This window comes from Lineus longissimus, chromosome 18 (assembly GCF_910592395.1).
Source record: "Lineus longissimus chromosome 18, tnLinLong1.2, whole genome shotgun sequence".
NCBI lineage: Eukaryota > Metazoa > Nemertea > Pilidiophora > Heteronemertea > Lineidae > Lineus > Lineus longissimus.
The window spans coordinates 7,504,654-7,527,706 of record NC_088325.1 but is presented as its reverse complement, the minus strand read 5'-3'; the positions used below and the strand labels follow the sequence as shown (position 1 = coordinate 7,527,706).

The following is a 23,053-nucleotide window of genomic DNA, read 5'->3' as shown; positions in this document are numbered from 1 at the left end:
GTTAAAGAGAAATCAATACTAGACAACACCCACCACCTGGCAAAAAAGAGGGTCATTCTCAAAAATTCTCCAGTGTCAAAAAAGTTTCACTGTTTTTGAACTTGTCCATGACAAAGACTGACGCTGTGTAGACTCACTGCACAAAGAAAACAAATATCTACATGCTTCATATATTTTATTCTACTATAAGATACCAATTAGTTTACATTTGGTGATCTTTATGTGAGAGCTGACAACTCACTAGGCCTACCATAAATATGACACTTTAGATATGGCACTCTTTCCAGTATGAGGATCTGGACATCACACTATAAATCATCAAAAAATGAAAATTTATAAGTTTTCAATATAATTTAGGTTTGTCAGAATGCTTTGAAAGACTGTTTTAATTTCAAAATTTTCTAAGACCTTTTATACCGCCAAGCCAGAGGAAAAAGAGTAGGTAATCCTTGTTGATCTTGTGATGAAAAAAGCCAAAACCCTTCATAGATGTGTTAAAATCCTGAGATCAGGAGGAGAACAGGTTAACCTCCAGTACTGCTATTGGTGAACAGGAGCTGATTAAAATAAATGAATACTGGCAAACAAAGAATGTTGGATTATGCCAGACATGCTGGATGGATTTTATATCCCAATATTCAGGGAGTGCTGATGTTGTCCCTCCCCTGGCCAATTTGATCAGCTGATCGACCGTGTACCTTGACATAGAATGGAGATGGCAGGATGATCGCTACTGGTTGAAAAACAGTTTTTCCTTAAAAGTATATTGGGTACGCCCTTGGTGTCTGGCAGTATTCAACATGCTCGTGGGCTTTGAAGGGTTAATGCTATCCAAAAGGGATATCTTGTGGTTATCTTGCTATCAGGTTAACAGAAACAGTGGGAACAGAAACATACTTGGCAGTTCTGATATGGCATGTCCAATAAAACAGAATGAAATGGTCCATGGACCTGGACCAAACCTCAAATCAATGTTTAGCAAACTTAATAAGAATATAACCTTGGATTGTTTCTCAAATAAATGCCCTGTGACAATGCGCTCACCTAGGAATGATTTATTGAGAGACAAAATAACAGGGATAGGTTTTGACATTGACCACTTGAACCCCATAGGCCAGTTTGGCATCATCGACCTACCTGTACATTAACCCATGGGCCAGTTTTGCGGTCTGGGTAACCCACCTTGGGGAATCCCTTATATCACTGTGAATTTTGAACAAACCTCGGTACCTCTATTTCAGTGGTTTGTTTTGTGTATTGTATGGGAGTATTCCAGCGTAGTTTAGTCAATCCTGGACCGCTTTGACACAAATTTTAGCCAAATTACCAGGGAAACCTGGACTTTCCAGCTCATTACCTCTTAATTCATACCAAAATTGTAAATTTATGTCAAGGTATAAATGTTTTACACTCTGTTGACCAGTCTGTTAAACTGGTGCACTCTGATAAACAGGTCCACTGTTTAAATTAAATGTCCTGGTGACATTGTGCTCACCTGGGAATGATTTAGTGGTAGATGAAATGATAGATGGAGGGGGAACAGTGACAAAATGTGGCACTATCAATGACACTTTCAGAGTTTGACCTCCGTGAACTTGATAACTAGGTTAAAATTTGGTCACAATTGACCTAAATTGGTCAACTTGTACAGATTCCCAATAGGTGTCTATATGTAAAATTTGAAGAATCTGTGACAAATAGTAGTAAAACGTTTGGAGTTTGACCTTTCTGACCTTGGAAACTATGTCAAGACCAAAATGTTACAATGTATAAGCACTATGTTAAGCTTGATCGTATCAATCAATGATGCACAAAAATGGCAAAGTCTATTTAACAAAGTAGGTAACATGGCCATACATTTTTGTGAAGAGGCTATAGAGTAGACGGCTAAAAACATGCCAAATTAGGACAAAAAATATGGAACCATGCCCCCATCAGGTAGATTTCCGAATTTGACCTCTGTGCCAGTTTTGCGGTCTGGGTAACCCACCTTGGGGAATCCCTTATATCACTGTGAATTTTGGGTCAAGTTAAAAATGTTTCTAGCACTTTGAAAAAGCTTGTTCAGATTAATCAATTACATAATTTCAATGTCAGACAGTAAATGTTTCTTGATATATGACCAAGGATAGGAAAGGTAGGTCACATTGACCACATTTTTTGTGATCTTGTTGAGATGACCAATAGGTGTCTACATATCGAATTTAAGCATTTAAGACAAACAATCACAGAATATGCCACGGTCAGTGAAATATTAAGAGTAAGACCTCTGTGACTTTGAGAAGTACGCCAATTACAAAAACCTGGGCGTTACATAATTTAGTCTTATCAGAAGTATCCCTAGTAACAAAGTCATGATTCTGGCTATCAGCGTACATAAGATATGGACAAAGTAGTTCAAGCTGTGATTATCCTTTGTAATCTAAGTCATGATGTCAAGACATCCATACGCGAAGTTTCAACTTTCATGACTCAATGGTAAGCAGATGTGCCACCATTGTTCACGCCATACAAGATGTGATGACTTGCTAACCCAGTTGAAGTAAAAGTCATAAAAACTTTTCTTCCGAATTGAAACGGCCAGGAGCCACTTAAAGGCCATATATCTAGGTTTGAAAACATGCTTGATACTCATGAAATATGTTGAGGGTTAAAAAAACATTAAAAAAATTCTAATAATTAAGTCATTATTTAGTTATTTCAATTTTCAATTTTAAACTATTTGAATTTCCCACCACACACAACTTTAGATTAGTTCCACATGTGGCCGCTAGGGATTTTTTGATGACGTAGATCAGGCTAGTCAGAACAAAGCAAGATGGCTTCCGCATACAGTTCAGAGAGTGAGAGCAGTGAATTTGAGGATGTTTTGGTCGATACAGAAGGATATTTAAACGTTGAGCCGTACATGTTCGAGCCATTAATATCACTAGATCATAATGAGAGTGATCATTCGGACGAAAGTGATGAACGCCCTGAACGTGCAGGCAACAGAAAATGGAGGCTGTCGCATGTAAGTGGGGTTGGTCAAATCGAATACAGATGGAACAGCTGTTTTTAACAAGTGGCATTTAATATTCAGTTGGATGCAGATATCCGGCTTCATGTGATTATCCGTATCGATAAAGTGATCACTGCAAAGTTTGGCCGAAGGCCCAGGCTTCCAACACTCCAAACGTTTGCACTTCCGAATCCACAGCTTCCTCCTCTCTCGTTCAACTGGCTTTGGAAATTCATGAAAATGGGTCCCATCCGTCATTCGATTGTTCTTTGTGCTATCCTTGACACAATTCGGAGCCACACAATACACCATAGTGAATGAAACACATTACTTCCAGGTGTGCATAATTAATTAAGGCCCTCCTGCTTTTATGATTGCATGACATGTACAGATAGCCTGATCTACATCACAACTTTTGCTGAACCTGCCGCCTGGCTCTAACAAGCCAGTTGCTAGCCTGATTAGGTAATCAAGTTGTCAAACACATAATTGGCTATATCTTCAAAATGGATGGAGCTAATTGCATTTGGTTTTCTGTATTGTATAAAGTGTAAGGTACACTTTTGAAATCGTCTTACAGCAGAAAATGGCAAAAAACCTGGAGTTATGGCCTTTAACAAGCTCACATAATTGAAATGCGGTTGAGGAATGTGCCACAGTTGCATTTAAATGGCCATGATGTAGCTCTGTGACTTCGCAAAATCAGTAAAATTGTGACATACAATAATGCTTTGCATAAGAAACATCCACTTTGATTGACAGGAATATTCCAAAATGTGTTATTCAGAAAAAAGTTTGCCAATCTTTTAAAGTTGTATCTAAAAGATGGACCCACAGAACGTATCATTCTGAAATTTGAGCACATTTTATTAAGATGAACTTTTAAAAATATACTCTTCAGCACAGTGGCTACTGTATGTTTCACACAGCTTTGAATGTTGTAAGGTGTGTAAAAAACATCTCTCTCAAATATCAAGAACAATCGGACCCCAATGACATGTTTGCTATGAATTAGGTGACGAAAGCGCATTCAATCTTATTTTCCTTTCATGACTTTGTAAATGGTGTTGCGACAATACGTGGCATGTGCTACAAGATACATACCAACGAAAATAAATTGGCGATACAAGCTTACTTTTGGACTTTTGACACATCAGGCCACGTAGGTTCCACATGGTGGGCCAAAATAATATGGTGTAGCATTGGTCACATTATCAGTCAATAGATTTTTGGGTTACTACATTGTATATCATCCAATCACATAATGAAATGTCTGCTTTATGATTCGGAGTGGTCAGTTTCTTGTCATTGGAGATAGTTCTGGCTGTCTTAATACCAAATGGGCAAAATAAAGGTGCTCCAATGAAGTATAATTGTTTGAAGACTGCCATCAAATTGCAACGAGGTTGCAAGGAAGATGGTGTCCAAGGACTCATACATTTGATTAGCAGCATCATTTCAAGCTCATAGTTTAGTAAGATTTATAAGATGAAAAATACCCACATGGACCCCAGGTGCTGGAGCTCAATGTGGGTGGGTTCCAGGTCCAACTATTGTGTCAGTTGGGACACAATTCACATTGAGTGGTGTCCTACATATGTCATAACTGTTTCATAGTTCTGATCGCTACATGGTTGAAATTTGCCAGAGACATCAACTAGAACATGTCATCAGAGATGTGTATAAATTTTGGATACTTCTTGCCAGCACACCTCCTAGATATAGAGCTTTAAAAACAGGCAGTTTTTCTCAATAACGCGATACAAGATGTTCGTGAAATGCAAGTTGGCTCAGTCTACTAACAATTCAACTTAATGCTATGAATCTCCCATTTGTTCTTAATTCTTAGTCTGGTACTTTGTGTAATGTCATTCCTAGGATGTATTGAGGATATTTCTTGAACTGTGTGTGTAGAAAACTTTTATTGAGTGTTTTCTAGAGTTTGTACCATTTTGTTTTTGCAATGCATTGTGGGTAGGTATCTTATCTACATGCTGCTATTCATAGGGCAGCATCCCTTTGTTTCATCGGACTGGTTCAGCATGCGATAAGATGTACACATTTTTCTCCTCCTGCTAGGAGTAGAGACCTTGGTACACTCTTTGTTTATGCTCCACCTTTCTTCAGGAGTTGAAGGTACACATTTTTTTCTATTCCTCTGCCTGTGGAGTAGCCAGTGACTAGCTCAAGTATCTGTACAGTAACTCAACTTGACATGCATACTTTCTGGATATGCCTCATTTGCTGGTGGATCAGCGGGACCTTGCCGTCACTCCAGACCTATTGAAGTCACTGGATCTCCTGATAAGGTTGCATGAATTTTGTTTGAACAATTTTTTAATCCTGGAGAGCCCGTCATTTTGGACTGGTAAAAGGGCCCAGAATCTCCTATAGGGAACTTCAAATGCGGTGAGGATGTTATCCGTATTTTGCTGGGGTAAAAAATTCACTCACGTTAAGAGAGGTATCTTTTTTTTCTTTGTTGATTCCACACCGGTCTCATTTTCATCTTTCCTCTGATGTGGTAAGTTTCCACAATTGCTAACTGTTGTAATTCTGATCCCACTCAAGATAATGCCCTGTATCCCCTTGGATCCTATGCCACGGATGTGTGGTTGATTTTTCTGTGTCATGAGGGACATTTCCATGGTTCTTGATGCCTGTCTGTATGATGTATATAACATGCTGTAACTGGATGTGGGTTGGGTGAGTTTTATGATAAATGTTATGTAAACCGCACTATTTGCCTGGACCTTATTTCTTAGGATAACCCGCCTGACGTCAGTGTATATCAGGGTGTATGTCGGGACCTTACCAGTAGGACCGTGACATTGACCCTGTCCTGGATGTTTTCATTGGATCTCGAGCCTGAAGGTTGTGACATAAGGACCGATTCATATAACTGATTTAAATCATGGGTAAATTCAGCCATCATGTCTTACATGAACATCTTTTATGATAGAATATTCCTGTCAAACAAGGTGGTATTTTTTATGCACCTTCATAATTCATTTTCGTTAGATGTAATATACCCCAACATTGTGCATCTGACCTTGGACTTGCACAATGTTTCAAATCATATCGACAGTCCTTGCGGTAAAGAATCATGAACTTTTCCAAAAGCTTGCCAATTACCTGTGACACTGCACTGCGCTATCATATGACTAACCACACTTTATGGGAAGCCAAGATAGTAGAAAGTACCTAACTGTTTCAGAAAATTATTCAACATTTCAACTAACTGTATGGTGCAAACTGCATCAAACACACCTTTGGTGGATTGCAAAACTACTTATACAGGAACTGCACAATGTTTGCAGCCATGGCTAACATGTTTATGAATTGTTCCTGTCACGTTTATTGGCTGACAATTCCGGCCGTCACCAAGAATGCAAGGGTGAGAACAAACTTTCCACTTCTGTAGAGCTCTGGCAGGCCAAAACCAATACAGCAATCCCATGCCTGAAAAATAAAGAGGAGTTAATATTTTTAAGAAGCTTGCAGATGTTTAATTCAATATGTTTCTTTCTTTCTGCATCATCATTGGTCAACTGCTTTTCGGATGTGACCTAATTCCAATTTTTGTTTCAACTTTTAGATAGTAGACAAATACTGTGCTTGATTGCAGCTTATACCCAGATACTAGGTTGAGGAGGGTGATGAGTTTGAGAGTGGGTTTTGTATAAAAAGAATGCATTTTGAAAATGCATGTTGTAGAAGGTCTGCAGAACAGGTGGGCAAGGGAGTGATGACATACTAGTCTACTGGACAGTAATTAACATGAAATACCATTCACTTGTATTGGGAATAATTGCAATTTTTTTTCCCGTTTTCAGCAAAAGCCTGCTATACACAAGAGGCCCAAGGGCCTGGCGTTCAGCTGAAATAAATGGGTCTATGTACACACCTTGGAAAGTACCTGGTAGGTCACTATCAACCTTGATTTTGTCAACAGATAATTGAGATACCTGTATCATATCATCTATGCATTAAAGACTATTTGAAAAAATCAGAGCCACTCTCATTGAAATTAAAGAATTTGAGCAGGATCACTTTGAAAAGTAGGTCACAAATCAAAACCTGGGTGACTGATTTGTAATGGAGAATTATCAGATACACCAAACATAGTCACTTTAGCAGCAGCCAAAGGCTTTTAGGTGGCAAAAATATTATTATTTCCAAGATGGCCACCTACCAAATGTGTGAAAAAAAATCAAGACTAGAGCTGGCTACTGCCAGCGAACTCTCTGCCGAATTAATATCTGGGGGTACCTGCTATGTTGACAGGAAGTTTTTGGGGCATGGTTTTGAGGGAGGTACGTGCACTTATGTACATTTGGGATAGGTGATGACCACAAAATGAGTCCAAGATGAAGATGTTTATCGAAAATGTCTATCGAAAATAGTCCGGCTGGCACTCAGTGCTGCAACGATTTAGCAGGTCACAAAAATCTAGTTTTCTGGGCGGGCGAAAGTACAATATCCGAACAAAACACAACATATAAAGGCTATTTTATTAAAAGCACAGTCTAGGCATAAAGAATATTTTGTACAGACTATTTTCATGCGAAATGTTCCGAGTATCGCGGACATTAGAGAGGTTGCGAACCGTCCCCACTCCCACTCCCACTCCGAGTTCAACTCGAGTCGTTCTCGGAACTCGTGACGTCGAAAAGTAGGTTGCGCGCACCAACGGGAACCGAGTTGGGAGACGTCATTCAGCCAGCCTGCGAGTCACACGGCCAAACTGGAAATCAAACAAATCAACGACGTATGAGAAAATGAAATGGTCAGGGCCATTGTGCTCACCTCATGTGGAGGAAAGATGGATAAAGAGCATGGTATTGTGTCATGTAGTGTTAGGTTTGATGTAGGTCCAAGCAATTACAATTTCCCCAAAATGGCCAATTTACAGTACATTCGACCTATGTGACCTTGAAAAGTAGGTCAAATCAAAGAAGACCCGGATGACACATTGAATGGTTGTTAGAATTAGATGTACCTATGATATAAAATTGGTGCCAATCGGGCAAGTCATAACTAGAAATAATGGCATTTTGAAGAATTTAGGATTTGGCCCCCTCCCTGGAGGCCAAACGGCAAATCAGATCGCACCAAACTTCGGTACCTGCGATCACCTGACCAAGGGGTACATGTGTACTTAATTTGTGATCAATAGTCATTGCAGTTAAGAAACGTGCCATAGTTACGGCCTGACGGCGAATTTACGCCATTTGACCTCTGTGACCTTGACAAGAAGGTCAAATTAAAAACCTGTGTGACATATACTGTATGGTGGTTAGATGTACCCATGATATCAAATTGGTGGCAATCGGGCAAGAAGTTAAGGAATAATCACATTTTTAAGGTTTTTGGATTTTGCCCCCTGGTGGTCAAGTGGTGAATCATATTGGACCAAACTTCGGTCCCTGAGATCACCTGACTAAGGGGTAAATGTGTACCAAATTTGGTATCAATAGTCATTGCAGTTTAGAAACGTGCCATCGTTACATCCTAATGGCCAATTTACACCATTTGACCTCTGTGACCTTGAAAAGGAGGTCAAATCAAAAACCCGGAGGATATATGATGCACCTTTGCTAGAACTACCTACCATATTTTTTTCAAAATTTCCCGACTACTATTAAGGGAGATATTGCATATTTTCACTTTTAACGTTTGGCCCCCTGGTGGCCAAACCATGAAACGAATCAGACCGAAACTCGGTCTCCAAGGTGTCATTACATAAGGGTACATGTGTACCAAGTTTCAACTCAATAGCTCTAACAGTTACGAAACGTGCCCTGCTAACGGACGACGGACGACGACGACGACGACGACGACGACGACGACGACGACGACGACGACGACGACGACGACGACGACGACGACGACGGACGACGGACGCCACGGTATGGGATAAGCTCACCTCTGCTAAGAGGTGAGCTAAAAAGTAAATAAAGCAGACGAAATATTCTACAATTTTGGTGATTTACAGCTAGTAAAAAGCTGTTTCCTCTGTAGCATGTGCGTATTTCTATTGTAAAACTACGAATTACTTCAGTCCTAAGATAACTAGATCCAAAAAGTACAGAGGGGAACAGAGTTTCAAACAAACCAACACGTAATGTACATGTTTACAAGTACACGCACAGTCAGTACACGGCCGTTCTACACAATTTTGAACACTTCAAAAACAACAAGTTTTCTACGTCTTTTACACAAAATATCTTGTTACAACTTAGGTGACGTGCTAGAACAGTGTGTAAGGGATATTGCTTCTTCATTGTCACTTGATTTAGATGTCTAAAAGCTAAGATAATGCAAGTGGGAGAACACTTACGAGTTCGCGGTCTCCAACTCGTAAATCGTCCGAGTTCATGGAGCAAGACGGGGAAATCCCTCGTGAAGTGATGACGTAATACGCCAAAACGGAATCACCTCGGAGTGGGAGTGGGAGTGGGGACGGTCCGCAACCTCTCTCCTACGAACTGGCGCTACACAAGATAACTGGGTTGTTTCACCCATGCTTTTTTGCCCTATTTTGGTAACATTCGTACACCATTGGTCGTTACATCAATTCATCTTCATTTTACCAACTTTACGGCATATTCCTTGGGCATATTCAACCAAACCTGCATTGCTAAACAATAAATCTACTGAGGGCGAAACAACCACGCTGCAACGGCATTAGAGCGAAACTAAATCGCTGAGGGCGAAACGACCACGCTACAACGGCATGAGGCCAAAACGATCGTGAAACATGTACATGTGCGAAACTAAAAATAGCATTTTTTAATTACTACGCGGTACGAAGATTTATATTCAGATTTTTATTTTTCGAAAGTCCGTAAATTCTGGGTAACACAGATGGACGCCGATTCAGAGTTATTAATATTCAGCATGCAATACAGTTAATAAATACGCCAGTGGAACTTGTGAAGTGAACACTCTGGGGAACTACATGATGGAGGTGCACTGTTCGGTCCGGCACAATGTTTACGACTTCACAGACTAACAGACGTCATTCTGTACCACCATATAAACTCTCTGCTATACGCTGAGAGTTAAAAATATAAGATACAAGGGTTAAAAAAAAGAAGAATTATAAACAAATTGCCATCGGTACGCACCCACAACCTTAAGTTTGATACAAATATGAATGAAATGGTCCAAGGACCATGTGCTCACCTCGGGTAATGTAATGCATGTCATTTGCAGTGAATATGGGGAGAATAGTTTCTGACTAGTTTCACCAGTTTTGATTCCATTGAATAATATTATTCTTCTCGGCTCAATGGCACAAAAGAAAATTACCGGTACCAAGTATAGCATTTTGGTTATAAAGTTGACTGAATTTCAGGGTTATTGAAGAGTGTACATGTCACATGGAAATTGGTTGACATCTGTTCACCAGTTAAGGAGTAATAGGACTTAGTTGGAATTACAAGATGGGGGCCTGGCAGCCATATTTGTCATGGGATTTGATTGAAAATCAGAGATATTGATAAGAGTACATAGATACATAATCACATGAAGTTTGGTTGCAATCTGATCATTAGTTTCAGAGAAATAGGACTTTGTTTAATTTTCAAGATGGCCGACTGTTGGCCATATTGGTCGATGGATTTGACTGAAAATCAGGGACATTGTAGAAAGTACATAGATATACAATCACATGAAATTTGGTTTCAATCCGACTTTGTTTAATTTTCAAGATGGCTGCCTGGCAGCCATATTTGAAGTCCGAGCGGGACAAATTGTTGGGGTAGAATAGATGGTCCCTAGATATATGTCCTCACAAGTTTAAAACCTTCTAGCTCAAATAAAAACGAAACATGCCACCAATCGGTGATTTAGTCATTTTACCTTACACTACGAACACCAACTCTCGATTTTCTCTCGGAAAACTCTCGAAATCTGCATCGGTCACGAAATCTCTCGTAAATCACTCGTAAAGTGCAGGGACGCCTAATCGGATTACACGCTCAGTGGCGATGCCTCTCGAAAAGTCTCAAGTTCTTGAATTCCGAGACCGTTCGTCAGTTTTTCGATACCTTTCGACAGTATACTCTATTAAACGGTTATTTTCATGTTGGTTTGCAGGGGGCGCGACAAGTCCGACCATTATGATCAGCGTGCTCAATATTCATGATAGTTGTCAGTTCCACAATGAAACATAGAAGGCGGATAAGAACGCCGTTGCCTATCTTTTGTAAAAAGTCAACTATGCGGCCAGAGGCAATTCATTTATTGAGTGTCCCTTACCGGGCAGGCTCTTCCCCTATCATAATTATGTTGATGACAACCGATGCGTTTATCTAACGCATTGGCCTTTGATGATTACCCAATCTGCAATGCATGGTATGAGTGCATCCATATGACACCGTTGACGGTCGTTATCAGTGTGAATCGAGTTTAGCCAAGTTGGTATCAGCCCGATTCCTCGCGTCAGTGTATTGTACACTTTTTTCCGCGCTTCACGTTTGCAAGGCGAAGATAGACTGGCGCTTCGACATAGCGTTTTGTATTAGTAGCGCTGTGCTTAAGAAAATAACAGTAAAAACGTCAGTCTGTCATTACTGCAGCATCTGAACAGACAAAATCTTAAAACCACCGGATGCCATCACCTTTTTATACATATGTAAATAAAACCGCAGTATCAATAAATGGTTCATGATATTTGCTGCTCGGGTGGTGCATTAGCAACAAAACGGCAAAATAGCTGTCTATCACATTATCATTTAGCCATTACTGTCAAAGACCCTTATTCGTCGGTGATTATCTCGCAATATACCACATCGGATTATCACACCAAACTACTCATTTCTTTTTTTTGGATCATTCAACATAATAAGACTTATACGAACAACACTGAATGACCACAACTTCCTGATGTCAGGTAATCCTTTAATGTGTGTCTATAGAAATGTTTCTTTTGAGCTAAAAATACATTCGTCCCTCAATCAAAACAGGTTTTCTTTTTTATTTGACCAACAATAAACTTGCAAGGGTTACATACACCTTACTTTCCACTTTTTCTTTTAGCAAAATATGAACTTTCAAGGATCTAAGTTCCCGCAATTGGATGCTTAAGCCAGTGAAACCTCATTCCTGTGTTTGTCCCCCATATTTAAATGTTTCCATACAAAAGACAACTAGAAGAAAAACCATGAGGGGAAAACAGAAAATGTGCCAATCTGCGTTTCAGCGTTTCCAAACAGCGAGGTTCGCGAACATATGACGCAAGAGCCAATTAACTTCTTTTTTTCATAGATATTCCAAAGGCAAACATAAAATCTGGTGTTATCTCCACCACATAGGACATTGAGATGTAGCAGGGTCAAATTATGGTGGGTAAGTTTGGAAAGGTTGGCGTGTCTTCGGAAGGTGGACCAGCGTGAAATTTAAGAGCCGTAGAGCACTGACAAAACTGAAGTTAAGAGTCGCCCGCATACACTGCTCTACAAGTAGGAAGAACAGTCTAATGGCCACATTCATTCTTTATGCTGGGGGCCGGGGGGGGCACGACTTGGAAAAAGCGCAATTGATCGGATCATTTTTCAATAACACTGTAATCGGTCAATGTGTAACAGAAGTGATGATAGAAATGTGATGGGCTTTTGTCAAATGGTAAACCAAATGAATGTTGTCGAAATCAGTAACCTTGGCATATCAACTTTCTGATCTCGGATTACCTTTTTTGATACACACTGTATAACTTTCCATCTTACTTGATGTTTACCATTCATTGTAATGAGGCAACAATCGCCGTCACTGAGCGCAATACTCAATCCGTGTTCATGAATTTGTCGTGCATAAGCAGTCGCTCTGCTCTGTGATGAGTCTTTAGCGATCTCCTGAATTTGTCCGTCGTCTGAAGAATTTAGTGGTGTGTTTTTTTCACAAGACACTTGTCTTAAACCAAACTAATTCTCACCAAAGTCAACCCACTGCAAAGAACAATGATACCGAACTGGGTGACATGAATATATTCAAAATAACCTCCCGGGGAACAATAGTAACTAATTAATTCAAGACTGTGTGTGCCACTATTAGTCACATCATAAATCGACATTGAAATATTTCTGACTGTTTACAGCATGACGGGCGCATCCCCTTTGTCTTTAACTGTTGAGTTGCTGGACATGTGTGAGACAGTCGCAACATAACTTTGGTCCAGGTGGTAAGGATTATGTTTGTTTCTAGGGACCCAGCCACATCTTTTTGGGAATAAAGTGAATTGCAATTCCTGGAGAGACATTCACTATCCTGTTCTTCCTTGTCTGTTTAGGTGTGACACTTACATGACTAATGGGAGACTGTCGCAACATAACGCGGGCCTTAAAGTCAGATATGATTGTTCCTACTGATAGAGAAAGACACATCCCGTCTTTCCATGTATTTTGAGATGTTACAATAATAAAAGACTATCGCAGCATAACGATGACCTAAAGAGTTGGAATAAATTGCAGATTGTTCCTAGAGAGACACGTACTGTCTTTCCAAGTCGGTTGAGGTGAAACAGTAGGTGACTATCATATAATAACGCAGGCCATACGGTGCAGGACTAATCGCTGATTTTTCCTGGAAATATAGTCACATCACCGTCTAACCGTGTATTTTAAGATATGACACTAATGCAAGATGTCGCAGCATATCGCACGCCTAACACGCCTAAATGTAGTGGAATATAGTTGAATGATTCTGTCATATCCGTGGACAGACAGTCAGACCCTGTCGTCTTTCCATGCTTGTTGAGATGTGACACTTATAATAGGCTGTCGCATTATAGCACAGGTCAAAGTGCGTGAAAATATCCATGTTGGCTGAGATGTGAGAATAATAGGAGACTTCTCAGCATATCGCAGGTCTAATTGGTAATTATAGTTGTTGATTGTTTATGTGAAGACAAACACTTTCATTCCCATTCTGTGGAGACCGAGACCAGAGTGCCAAAGCATAACGTGGAGTATGGGACTATCACATCTTGTTTTTCATATTTGATTTATGGTGTTGGGACACTGAAACAAGACTGTCATTACAGTCACATCTTTAACGTAGGAACCGCGTAGTAAAAAAACAATTTTTGATTGTCCCAGGGAAACAGTTACATTCATCCGTGGCCTGTTGAGTAAATACTTACATGTGACAGTCACAACATGACGCATGCGGAAATTTGTCCTGCTATACATGGATCAGCAGTAACGCTGTGTCTTGCCATCCTTGCTGAGTTGTGACACGGACACTGGCATAGTACAGTTAAAGCGTAAGACAGGTTAAATGAATGCTGGAGATTATTGCTGATAGTTTCTGCGACACGGTCATATATACCTCTAGCTTTGTTGTCTTTTGAGTTGAGGTGCTGACATGACTGAGAGGAGACAGTCACAGCATAGAGTAGGACCAATATTAGTACACCCCAGAATAATTCGTTAGCACATTACTTTCCTGCTGCAAGGCGAGGCAGTCGTCAGGATCCCTAATTAGTTTACAAAACCTTGACGTTCAACATGCTGTAAATGTAGGTAAATATTAGTATCTTGTCATGTTCATGGAAATTGTATCTAAAGGACTTCCAAAACATGAACAATGGGTTTTATCATATTTACACACCAGGCTGGGTAGGAAACATCTGGTAATATCATTAAAACAAAAGTAACTCTTGACATAATATTATGATGTCAGTTGCGATGTAAAAAAAATGTCGCTGTTATTGATACCATTCTGATAAGTCTAAACAACATTTCTAGACCTTATTCAACTATAACATTTTGGCATCAATAAAATGATGTCATGATAGGCGGGCTCTGTCAAATTAGTCAGAATGAATTTGTGTGTGATTAGACTATACCATGTTGAGAAATCACTGTGTTCAATATCTATTTAGTTTTTCATGGAGGGGGGGGGGCGACACCCACCCATGGCCGTGTTGAAAGGAGTGACTTAGCTTTATGCATTTCAAATATGATAAAAAGACAGTATCTTAAAGTCTAGCTGAATATAACTATGTACATTATTGTTCTTTTTTGAGTGGTTTTGCAGTTGTCTGAACTCGGCCTACGAGCGCAAGTTTTTCAACAATTTATTTTACAAAACCAAAACGGTACTTCGCTCTAGCAGTAACGAGTAATTGTGAAGGTCGCGTTCAAAAATGTGACATCAAATCCGGTAGTAGCTTAAATTAAATGAAAGTGTATTGAATATCAACACGGTTAGTTTTAGGAACATTATCGTTAGGATAATCGACTTTCATACTCGGCCATAAAGCGTTTAAACTCAACAAGAACAAATATCTCAAAAACTACTGTTCCTATCGAAAAATGGCAAGAAACGTTGTCAGCCATCAATAATTGCAACGATGTGTGATTGTTTTTCAACCCACAGCCCTAAATGCGAAGCTAGCTTAACGTTTCGAATATTCAAGATCATTCACATTATCAAAGTCACCTTTTCGTCGTTTCGATCCAACTCTTCAGCTGGGACCTGCTCATGACATACACACAGTCTACTACTTTTGTGTTAGCCACTCATGCATTATTGTCAAACAAGAATTGACTGCCTCTGGCAGAGAGAACTTTTCTATTAGAAAGAAGAATTGGCGGTTCTTGGGAAGCAGCCAACAACTTTGTTATGCTGCCCTAATATCACTGTTGGTTCATGCATGTAGCTATGCTATAAACCTGGTCTTATAGTACAGTGAAAAAAATTCCCATAGGCTGCTTCTTTCAAAACTTCTCTGATAGATGACTGTCTGACTCACGTATTTGAGCATTGTTCGATTAACTAGCCTCGGGCATTTGCCCGGACTGACTGACCATGTTGCATCACTATTAAGTAAACATTCATAATAAATTAGGTGCAATTATCCACCTTTGGTTATGTTGGTGTAAGACCCATGGAATGGTCTGATAATGTTGCGTTTTAGTAGAGAAATGCAGATGATATTTTGGCTATATTGCAGCACATTTTCAAAGAGCCCCATGTTTCAAGATAATTTCAGGAAGATTTGTTCATGAAAAATTTCGTATGGAGTGTATAGTGCTGCTGTAAGATTTGCAACTTTCTGTTATGAAATTTTTTAGAAATTCGAAGACCATGCAAACAAGTACATGTAGTCAATTAATTCTAACTTGGTGTATGGGCCTAAAGGATAGATTATTAAATATCGAGATTTTCACGTGATTTTTACTTTGTCAGATTGTTGCCATTATTAATGAATAGACCTATATATTAAATATTCTTTCGTCATCTTTTGATGCCGGCCAACTGGCAAAGTTAAAATGTAACCGACAACATCATTTCAATATGTTTTTGATCTCATATTGGCCTAAGTGGACAAACGTTTTGAACGAATGAGTGTTAGAAAAAGGTATTTGAAGAAAAGGGCAAGTTATCAAAATAGCGCAAGGAAATGATATTTTGGAATAATCATATTTTCATGATATTTCTAAACTGACCTTTTTATTTGGACAGTTTAGTGATCGTTTAACATTACTGGACACGCAATTGTTGATGCTTCCATGCCAACGTTATGTCGCTTATACATGCACTTGCTTTATACTTTTATATGACTGAAGATATAAGGCAAGTAGAAAGCTGACATGGAGTTTCGTGCCAATTATCTATTAGTTTCAAATATAAACCAGAAAATGTCCAAGCCACCACAAAAACATTTCGTGCTCTGAACTTTCCAATGTTAGATACGTGAAGTATCCTGAAGAATTTAAGTTGGAATATTTTTTGGGCTTCAAAGTTTTTGACTATATCTTAACCGAACATGTTTTCTCTTGTCAACGAAGTTTAGTCCAGCAAACTGCAGAATCGCAAATTCCTATAGAGCCCATGGAGTGTTTTTCTTAGCATTTTATTGGATTGTAAAGCATTCACTTGGTTTTGAAAAGAGCCATCAAAGTCACACTATGAGAAAGATTTACAACATATTTGTCAAAGTAAATGTGGAGTAATTAGGGACACCAAAGAAGGGATGTGGGCCATTTATTGAGAATATTCGAATGGTTCATTTTGTATTTCTCTGACTGGGGTAACATGGCCGATACAAAAATGTCCAAAACTAAAAATCATGACTTTAAAACGAAAAAAAAAGTCCCAACTTTAAGTCTTTAAAACGGCACTTCCCTTTTGCGTATTTTAAAGTGAAAATTTCAGAACTTGATGGGGTTTTTGTCGGCCTGAACCTTTTCTGGTTTTTGTTTGAACCAGATGGATGATTTCACACAAATTCATGTATTTATTCTACTTGCTTCATTTGCAACACTCGGTCCTCAGTGATATTGGGTCATAAAGGCAAAGTACCCTGCATATCGAGGCTTTAACCCTTAAAAGGCCGATTTTATACAGAAATAAAACTTTGGGCACGACTCACTGGAGGGGCAATGTATCAAACTGGCAGCATACCTTTTGGAAGTGCTCCACATATGAGCGATTAAAATCGGCTGCAACGATAATAGCTCGTTTGCGGCGGTCATCGCAGGTTGCATCAACTTGCCTCCATCACCTCCGGTCATACAACAGAAGAAATACGAGTAATCTTCATCTACGAGTATCAATATAAACAGTAATCACAACATATAGTATTGTTGTAAAAAGAATTAGTATGTCATGAAACTATTCCATTGATATCACTGTATTATAATCTTAAACTTTAACATGTATAACGTGCTTCTTAATGAGCTAGTGGTAGGAGAGTTTATGAACGGGGCGGTTGCATGGGGGGGGGGGGGAGCTTAAGATTCACACCACGACAAGGCCAACTCAACAAAATGGCAGACATATGGCAGAGGACGCAATGCTTTCTGAACAGGTGACGGACAAATGCAGGAGATTTCTGAAAACTGAGCAAAGCATTTTAGACCAGTGACTACTCATGCACGCCCAATTAAACAGAAAGTGAGTATAGCATTTGGAGACGGAGGTAATTCCCTCATCACACTTAGTCATATGAACAGCTAATACATTGGTGATTATCTCTCTGAAGCCCAAATACATGCTGGAAATGCCTTATAAAAAACAGATTGAGGCCACTTCCCTCAAACACAGTGCCAAATGCTGTGTCCCAAAGTGTTCATCAACAATGCGCCAACCAATTGGCCTTAAAGGACGAATGACATTTTAAAGGGCATTATTACCAAGCTGTAGGCTGCCTAGTCAATTTCCACTCTGATGTAGCAGCCAGTTATGTCAATCTCCACTAAAAGAACCTGCGTGCAGCGATCATTTTTGCGCGGGTCGATGCATTAAAAACGCGCTGCGGGATGGCGAGAACCTTCACTGTGACGTTACTGTGAAGGCACTGCTTGTGGTGGTTCTAATTCTTTTATCAAATTCGCTATATTATTATACTAGATTTCTATGATAATCCAAGGACTTTTTTTTGCAATTTTACAACAAATTCTAATGCGTCATCTTCTCTCAAGTTTCATTTACTCGTAAACTAAGCAGTTAAAAAGCCGTCGCAATTTCCCAGCAGACCAACTTTATTAAAAGGTGGAGATGATCCTCAAATATTTCCAAATCTGTGATCAATTTAAAATTTTGCGATAAAAGCAAGATCACTGTCCACACACACTGACCACCACATTTCTATTTGCTCATGTGTTAGCGACCATACTAAGCTGCAGTAATATATATTGCCTAGCAGAAATCGAGGAGTCAATGTAAAGTCTTTATATAGTTGGTCCGCTCTAAGGGGTCCTAATAAATCCATCTTGTCAGGTCCAACTTTTTGTTGACCCAAGGGCTTATCTGAAAACAGGTCTTGGGGCAAACCATGCTTTGTCAACAAAATACCTTTTGCTTTGTGGTTATAAATGACGATTGTCAGATTAATTTTGTTCCATGTTTGGTTGTCCAGCAAGGGGTTAGCCTCCGGTTGGCCATATAATGTGTTGGTCTTAACAAATCAGTATCAACAAAGTTAATTCTGCTTGTATTTTAAAGAAAGGATTGCACAACGAGACGCTCGTGTGGTAGCACTTACGAGTAATCCCTAGTAAGCATGGTAATCAGCGACGGCACGTGGCTCGTTGCGCATCACCTCAACACTGTGACACAAATTTAAAAACGGCCACCCAGCAGCTGGACAAATCATCTCTAGCCTGATCAACGTTTTTTTTCCCACAATTATGCGCACAAAATGTCCATATCATTAGCACGAATGGCAGGGCGAGGCATATCGCAAAAGTTACTGCCAGTCATGCCAATGACAGATGAAGATTGTAAGCTTGTAAGCAACAGTAGGATGAATATTGTTTCCACTCGTTGGAATATTATTATTTTGCAGTGCGCCGCGAATATGCCCAAAAATGAATTGTCTTTTTTAATCATCAATAGAAATCCCTGGTGCAGATAGTGCATGTTACTTCAAAGGTAACCCTCTCAGGGTAGGACGACGGACTATTTTTCTATCAAGACGCACGATCTTCAAAATATCAGTGAGATATTAAACGCGCAAAAAAGGGTCCGACATGTCTGAAGGAGGTGTGATGTCATAAAAATAAATGTGCGTGTTGAGGTGTTTAAAGTCTGCGCGATGCAGTTCGCGTTTACAATAATATCTGCTTGACATGCCTGAGCTGCTCAATTCCATCTGACTTTGTACAAGTTGTTGTTAACTGACATGTTGGGAATTTCACATTTATCAGTGAGAACTGTTAGAACAGATGTAACCGGCTTCGACTTCGAATTCGAAGACTTTTATGCATTATTACTTCTAGTTTAATCTGAAATAATTCATTGCTTATACATCAAACACACACATATTGCTGAAAGAATATATATTTACACAATTTTCTTCTTCTTATGATTTTTCAATGGATGATAACGGCTTTTGTGTAATAAGCAAGAGCCTAGTTCATACCGTTTTAAATATAAATCAAGCCTGAAGATTTTGATAATTTTGACAGGTTAAAAGCGTTGGTTATGTTGGCGTACATTTGTTGCACGTTTTGTCAACGTTGAAGGGTGTTGTGACAACCAATGTTACGAGGGTAACAACTGGACATTTACTCGGGACATGCCGTTTTTGAAACCACCTGTAAGAAAAACGATAGAAAACGATACTTTTCGAGTCCTTTTGTATTCCACCGCACCTAATTGCGATAACATTCGAGTCTTTTCGATACTTTTAGACTCCTACCTGCGGTTTCAATAGATGTGATAAGAATGCGGGTTTGCGACACCTATAACGTATTGCAGAACTGAAATAATTGCTCGATCTGAATACCTATCGAACTCTGTCGAAAAAAATCGAAAATACTTCTCAGGCAAAAGCATTAAAATGTTCAGTCATTTACGATCGTTTACGGTAATATTCGACAGGGATTGACCAGCAATCACAATAGAATTAACTGTTTCGATTTTCTTCGAAACTTTCCGAGTTCTTGCCCAACATGGCTCTTCAAGGCCGGGTCGAATTCCGTGAGATTTCCGAGAGACGGTTTAATGACCGTGAAGCATTTCGAGTGATTTTCGAGTGATTTCGAGACCGATGCAGATTCCGAGAGTTTTCCGACAGAAAAACGAGAGTTGCTGTTCATAGTGTTATTAGATACGCCCACCATAAAAATGTTGACACTCTGCGTACAAGCATTAGGCAAAAACCAATTTCAAAGATTGCTGTCTGGAGCCCAGAAAGTAGGTCAAATGGCGATGATTATTTATGTGTCAAGTCATATTGTCATAAGTCATCCACACACCAAGTTTCAACTTTCTAGACTCAACAGTGAGTAAACGTGCCACCATTGTTCATAGCAAACAGATCGACGGAGGACGGACAAGACGTGATAACATAAGCTCCCCCAGGTGAGCTGAAGATTCGATCATTGCTTAACTACTTGCCCGATTTCCACCAATCAGATACCATGAGTACATCTAACCAACATACGGTATATATTCTATTTGACCTTTCAAGGTCGCAGAGACTGAATGGTATAAAAATTTTCATTTGGCTATATACATAACAAGTTTCTTAACACTTTCAGTGAGAGTGTTTCCAATTATGGCACGCAAGAATGCCAGGAATACACAGGTTTTTTCAGGAATTTGTAAAATATGAACAAAAATAAAATAAAAGAGATAACTTCACCAAGTATGTTTTATTGACTTCACCTAGCAATTTAACTAGTTACATGTATATCTATTTTGGGTATGGTAGATACTGAAGCAATCACCAGGGCAAAGGGGTATTTTGCTCTTCAACTTGACACAAATTATTATAGAAAGTCATCTTGAAGACCCCCTTCACACCCCCTGTTACTTTTCTAATCATACGTGCATCTCAGTATATCTGTTCATCACGATTGACCTGATGAAGCCCATCCTCTGAATTACGGGGGAAAATATTGTTTTTGTAAAAAATCGGCAACTTTTTCAGCTGTAAACGCAAAGAAGTGTGGCCTCCCTCCCCAACCTTTCTGCTAATCGTACTGACCCATGATGCCTTGCGCCCAAAATATATCGTCTGCTTCGCTCAAGTCAAAGCAGAGCTCGCATATATTGAGCTTGGGTATATATATTGAGCTTGGGTATCGCCATCTAATGTTATTCACTGAAACTAACCTAATCCGTCGATCGACGGATCTGGCACAACGTGCATTTTCTTGTCCGCCAATCAATGGAAATGGCACTGAAAGAGTTAACCAGCATGAATTGTCTATTAAATATCTCCACGGTGAGCACAATGGCCCCTGGCCTTTTCATTATGATTTCAGTTTTAGCCCCCTTGAGGCCAAACTGAAACAGATTTGGAACGTGTGTTTGAGGTCATCTGAACTAGGGGTTCTTTCATACATAAAATGGGGTATTTGTAGCCCCGATCTTATTGTAGCCCCTGGCAATGTTTTTAATTCATATTCCAGTAACCATGGAATTATTCAGCGAACAGAAGCATGGATATGAAAGAGGTGACTCTTGAGTATCACAACATAAATAATTTTGGATTAAGCAACATGTTATGTACAGCTTTGGCTATAAGAAGTAAACAAATCAGAGACATGCACAAAAAAAGTTGGGATCAAACTTTTTACAGGTCTGTATTTTCTATACTTGCCGAGCATTGATATATTTGAAACTTGTTTCAGATGATCAGTATTGAGTGTAAAGAATGTTGTATGTGGCATTTTATGTCATTAGTAAAAGTAAATTTTTCGAGAAACTTTTCTGACCAAGGTACCCTCGGGGTAATTGTAGCCAATTGGTGCGGGGTATTTGTAGCCCCTATAAATAGCTCGATATACCCGGTCATAATCAAGGAGGATACCGCGGTGACGTCACGGCTTTTCCAAGATGGCGCTGCATATTGTAAACAAACTCGATCCATGGCCAAGGGAAAATCAAGTCATCAAATAAAGATCGATTTTTCGCATCAAATCAGAGTTATTAGTACTTTTCTGCTATGAAATAAGTCTTCAGACAATAAGTTATCATTTGAATAATGAAAAGTGCTGTTTTGATGGGGAAAAATAGGGTTTTTAAAACAAAATAGCCGGGCACCGATCTTCCAAAATTAGCGATGGTTTCAAAACAGTCACCCAGATATGGGGCAATTTCTTCATTATCATAATGGGATTTGGAGGCATGTTTACAGATTTTACAAGTTCGAGACCGGTAGGACCTAAAACTCGCATAGATCCCCATAGATCCCCTCTATTTGTCGAGTTAGCTCCCCTGTAAGATCATGCATTTTCGGACACTAGAACGAAATCTTCCTGCGGATATCGCGGTTTCGGTGATGATTTAAGGAGAAATTGACTGTTCTTAGAGTTGTATGGGACAGAAATGAGTTCATACTTCATGAATACATGAATATATTATGATATGGGCGGGCTTCTAAGTCAAAACAATAACAAACTCAACTGCATCTCTACCGTGTATCGTGTAGTGCATTGCCTAGTGTATTTCGTAGTGTATTTTAGCGGAGACATTATTTCCCATTATTTCCGCACTTTGGCCACGCCAGACGTCTTTTTTATTCGTGGAAGTTAATCTGCTCTGTAAATTTTATTCTACACAGGAAGAATCCATACTAGGTAT

The 23,053-nt window shown here is 39.4% G+C and overlaps 1 protein-coding gene across 1 annotated transcript in view; it reads right to left on the bottom strand.

Moving 5' to 3' along the window:
• Positions 1-1,263: 1,263 nt before the first annotated feature.
• The window catches only part of LOC135501995 (succinate dehydrogenase cytochrome b560 subunit, mitochondrial-like), a 91,531-nt gene continuing 69,741 nt past the window's right edge, over positions 1,264-23,053 (bottom strand). The window contains exon 6 of the mRNA XM_064794402.1: positions 1,264-6,463. Coding sequence (XP_064650472.1) covers positions 6,359-6,463 — 105 coding nt within the window. The 3' untranslated portion in view covers positions 1,264-6,358. The remainder of the gene's footprint in view (positions 6,464-23,053) is intronic.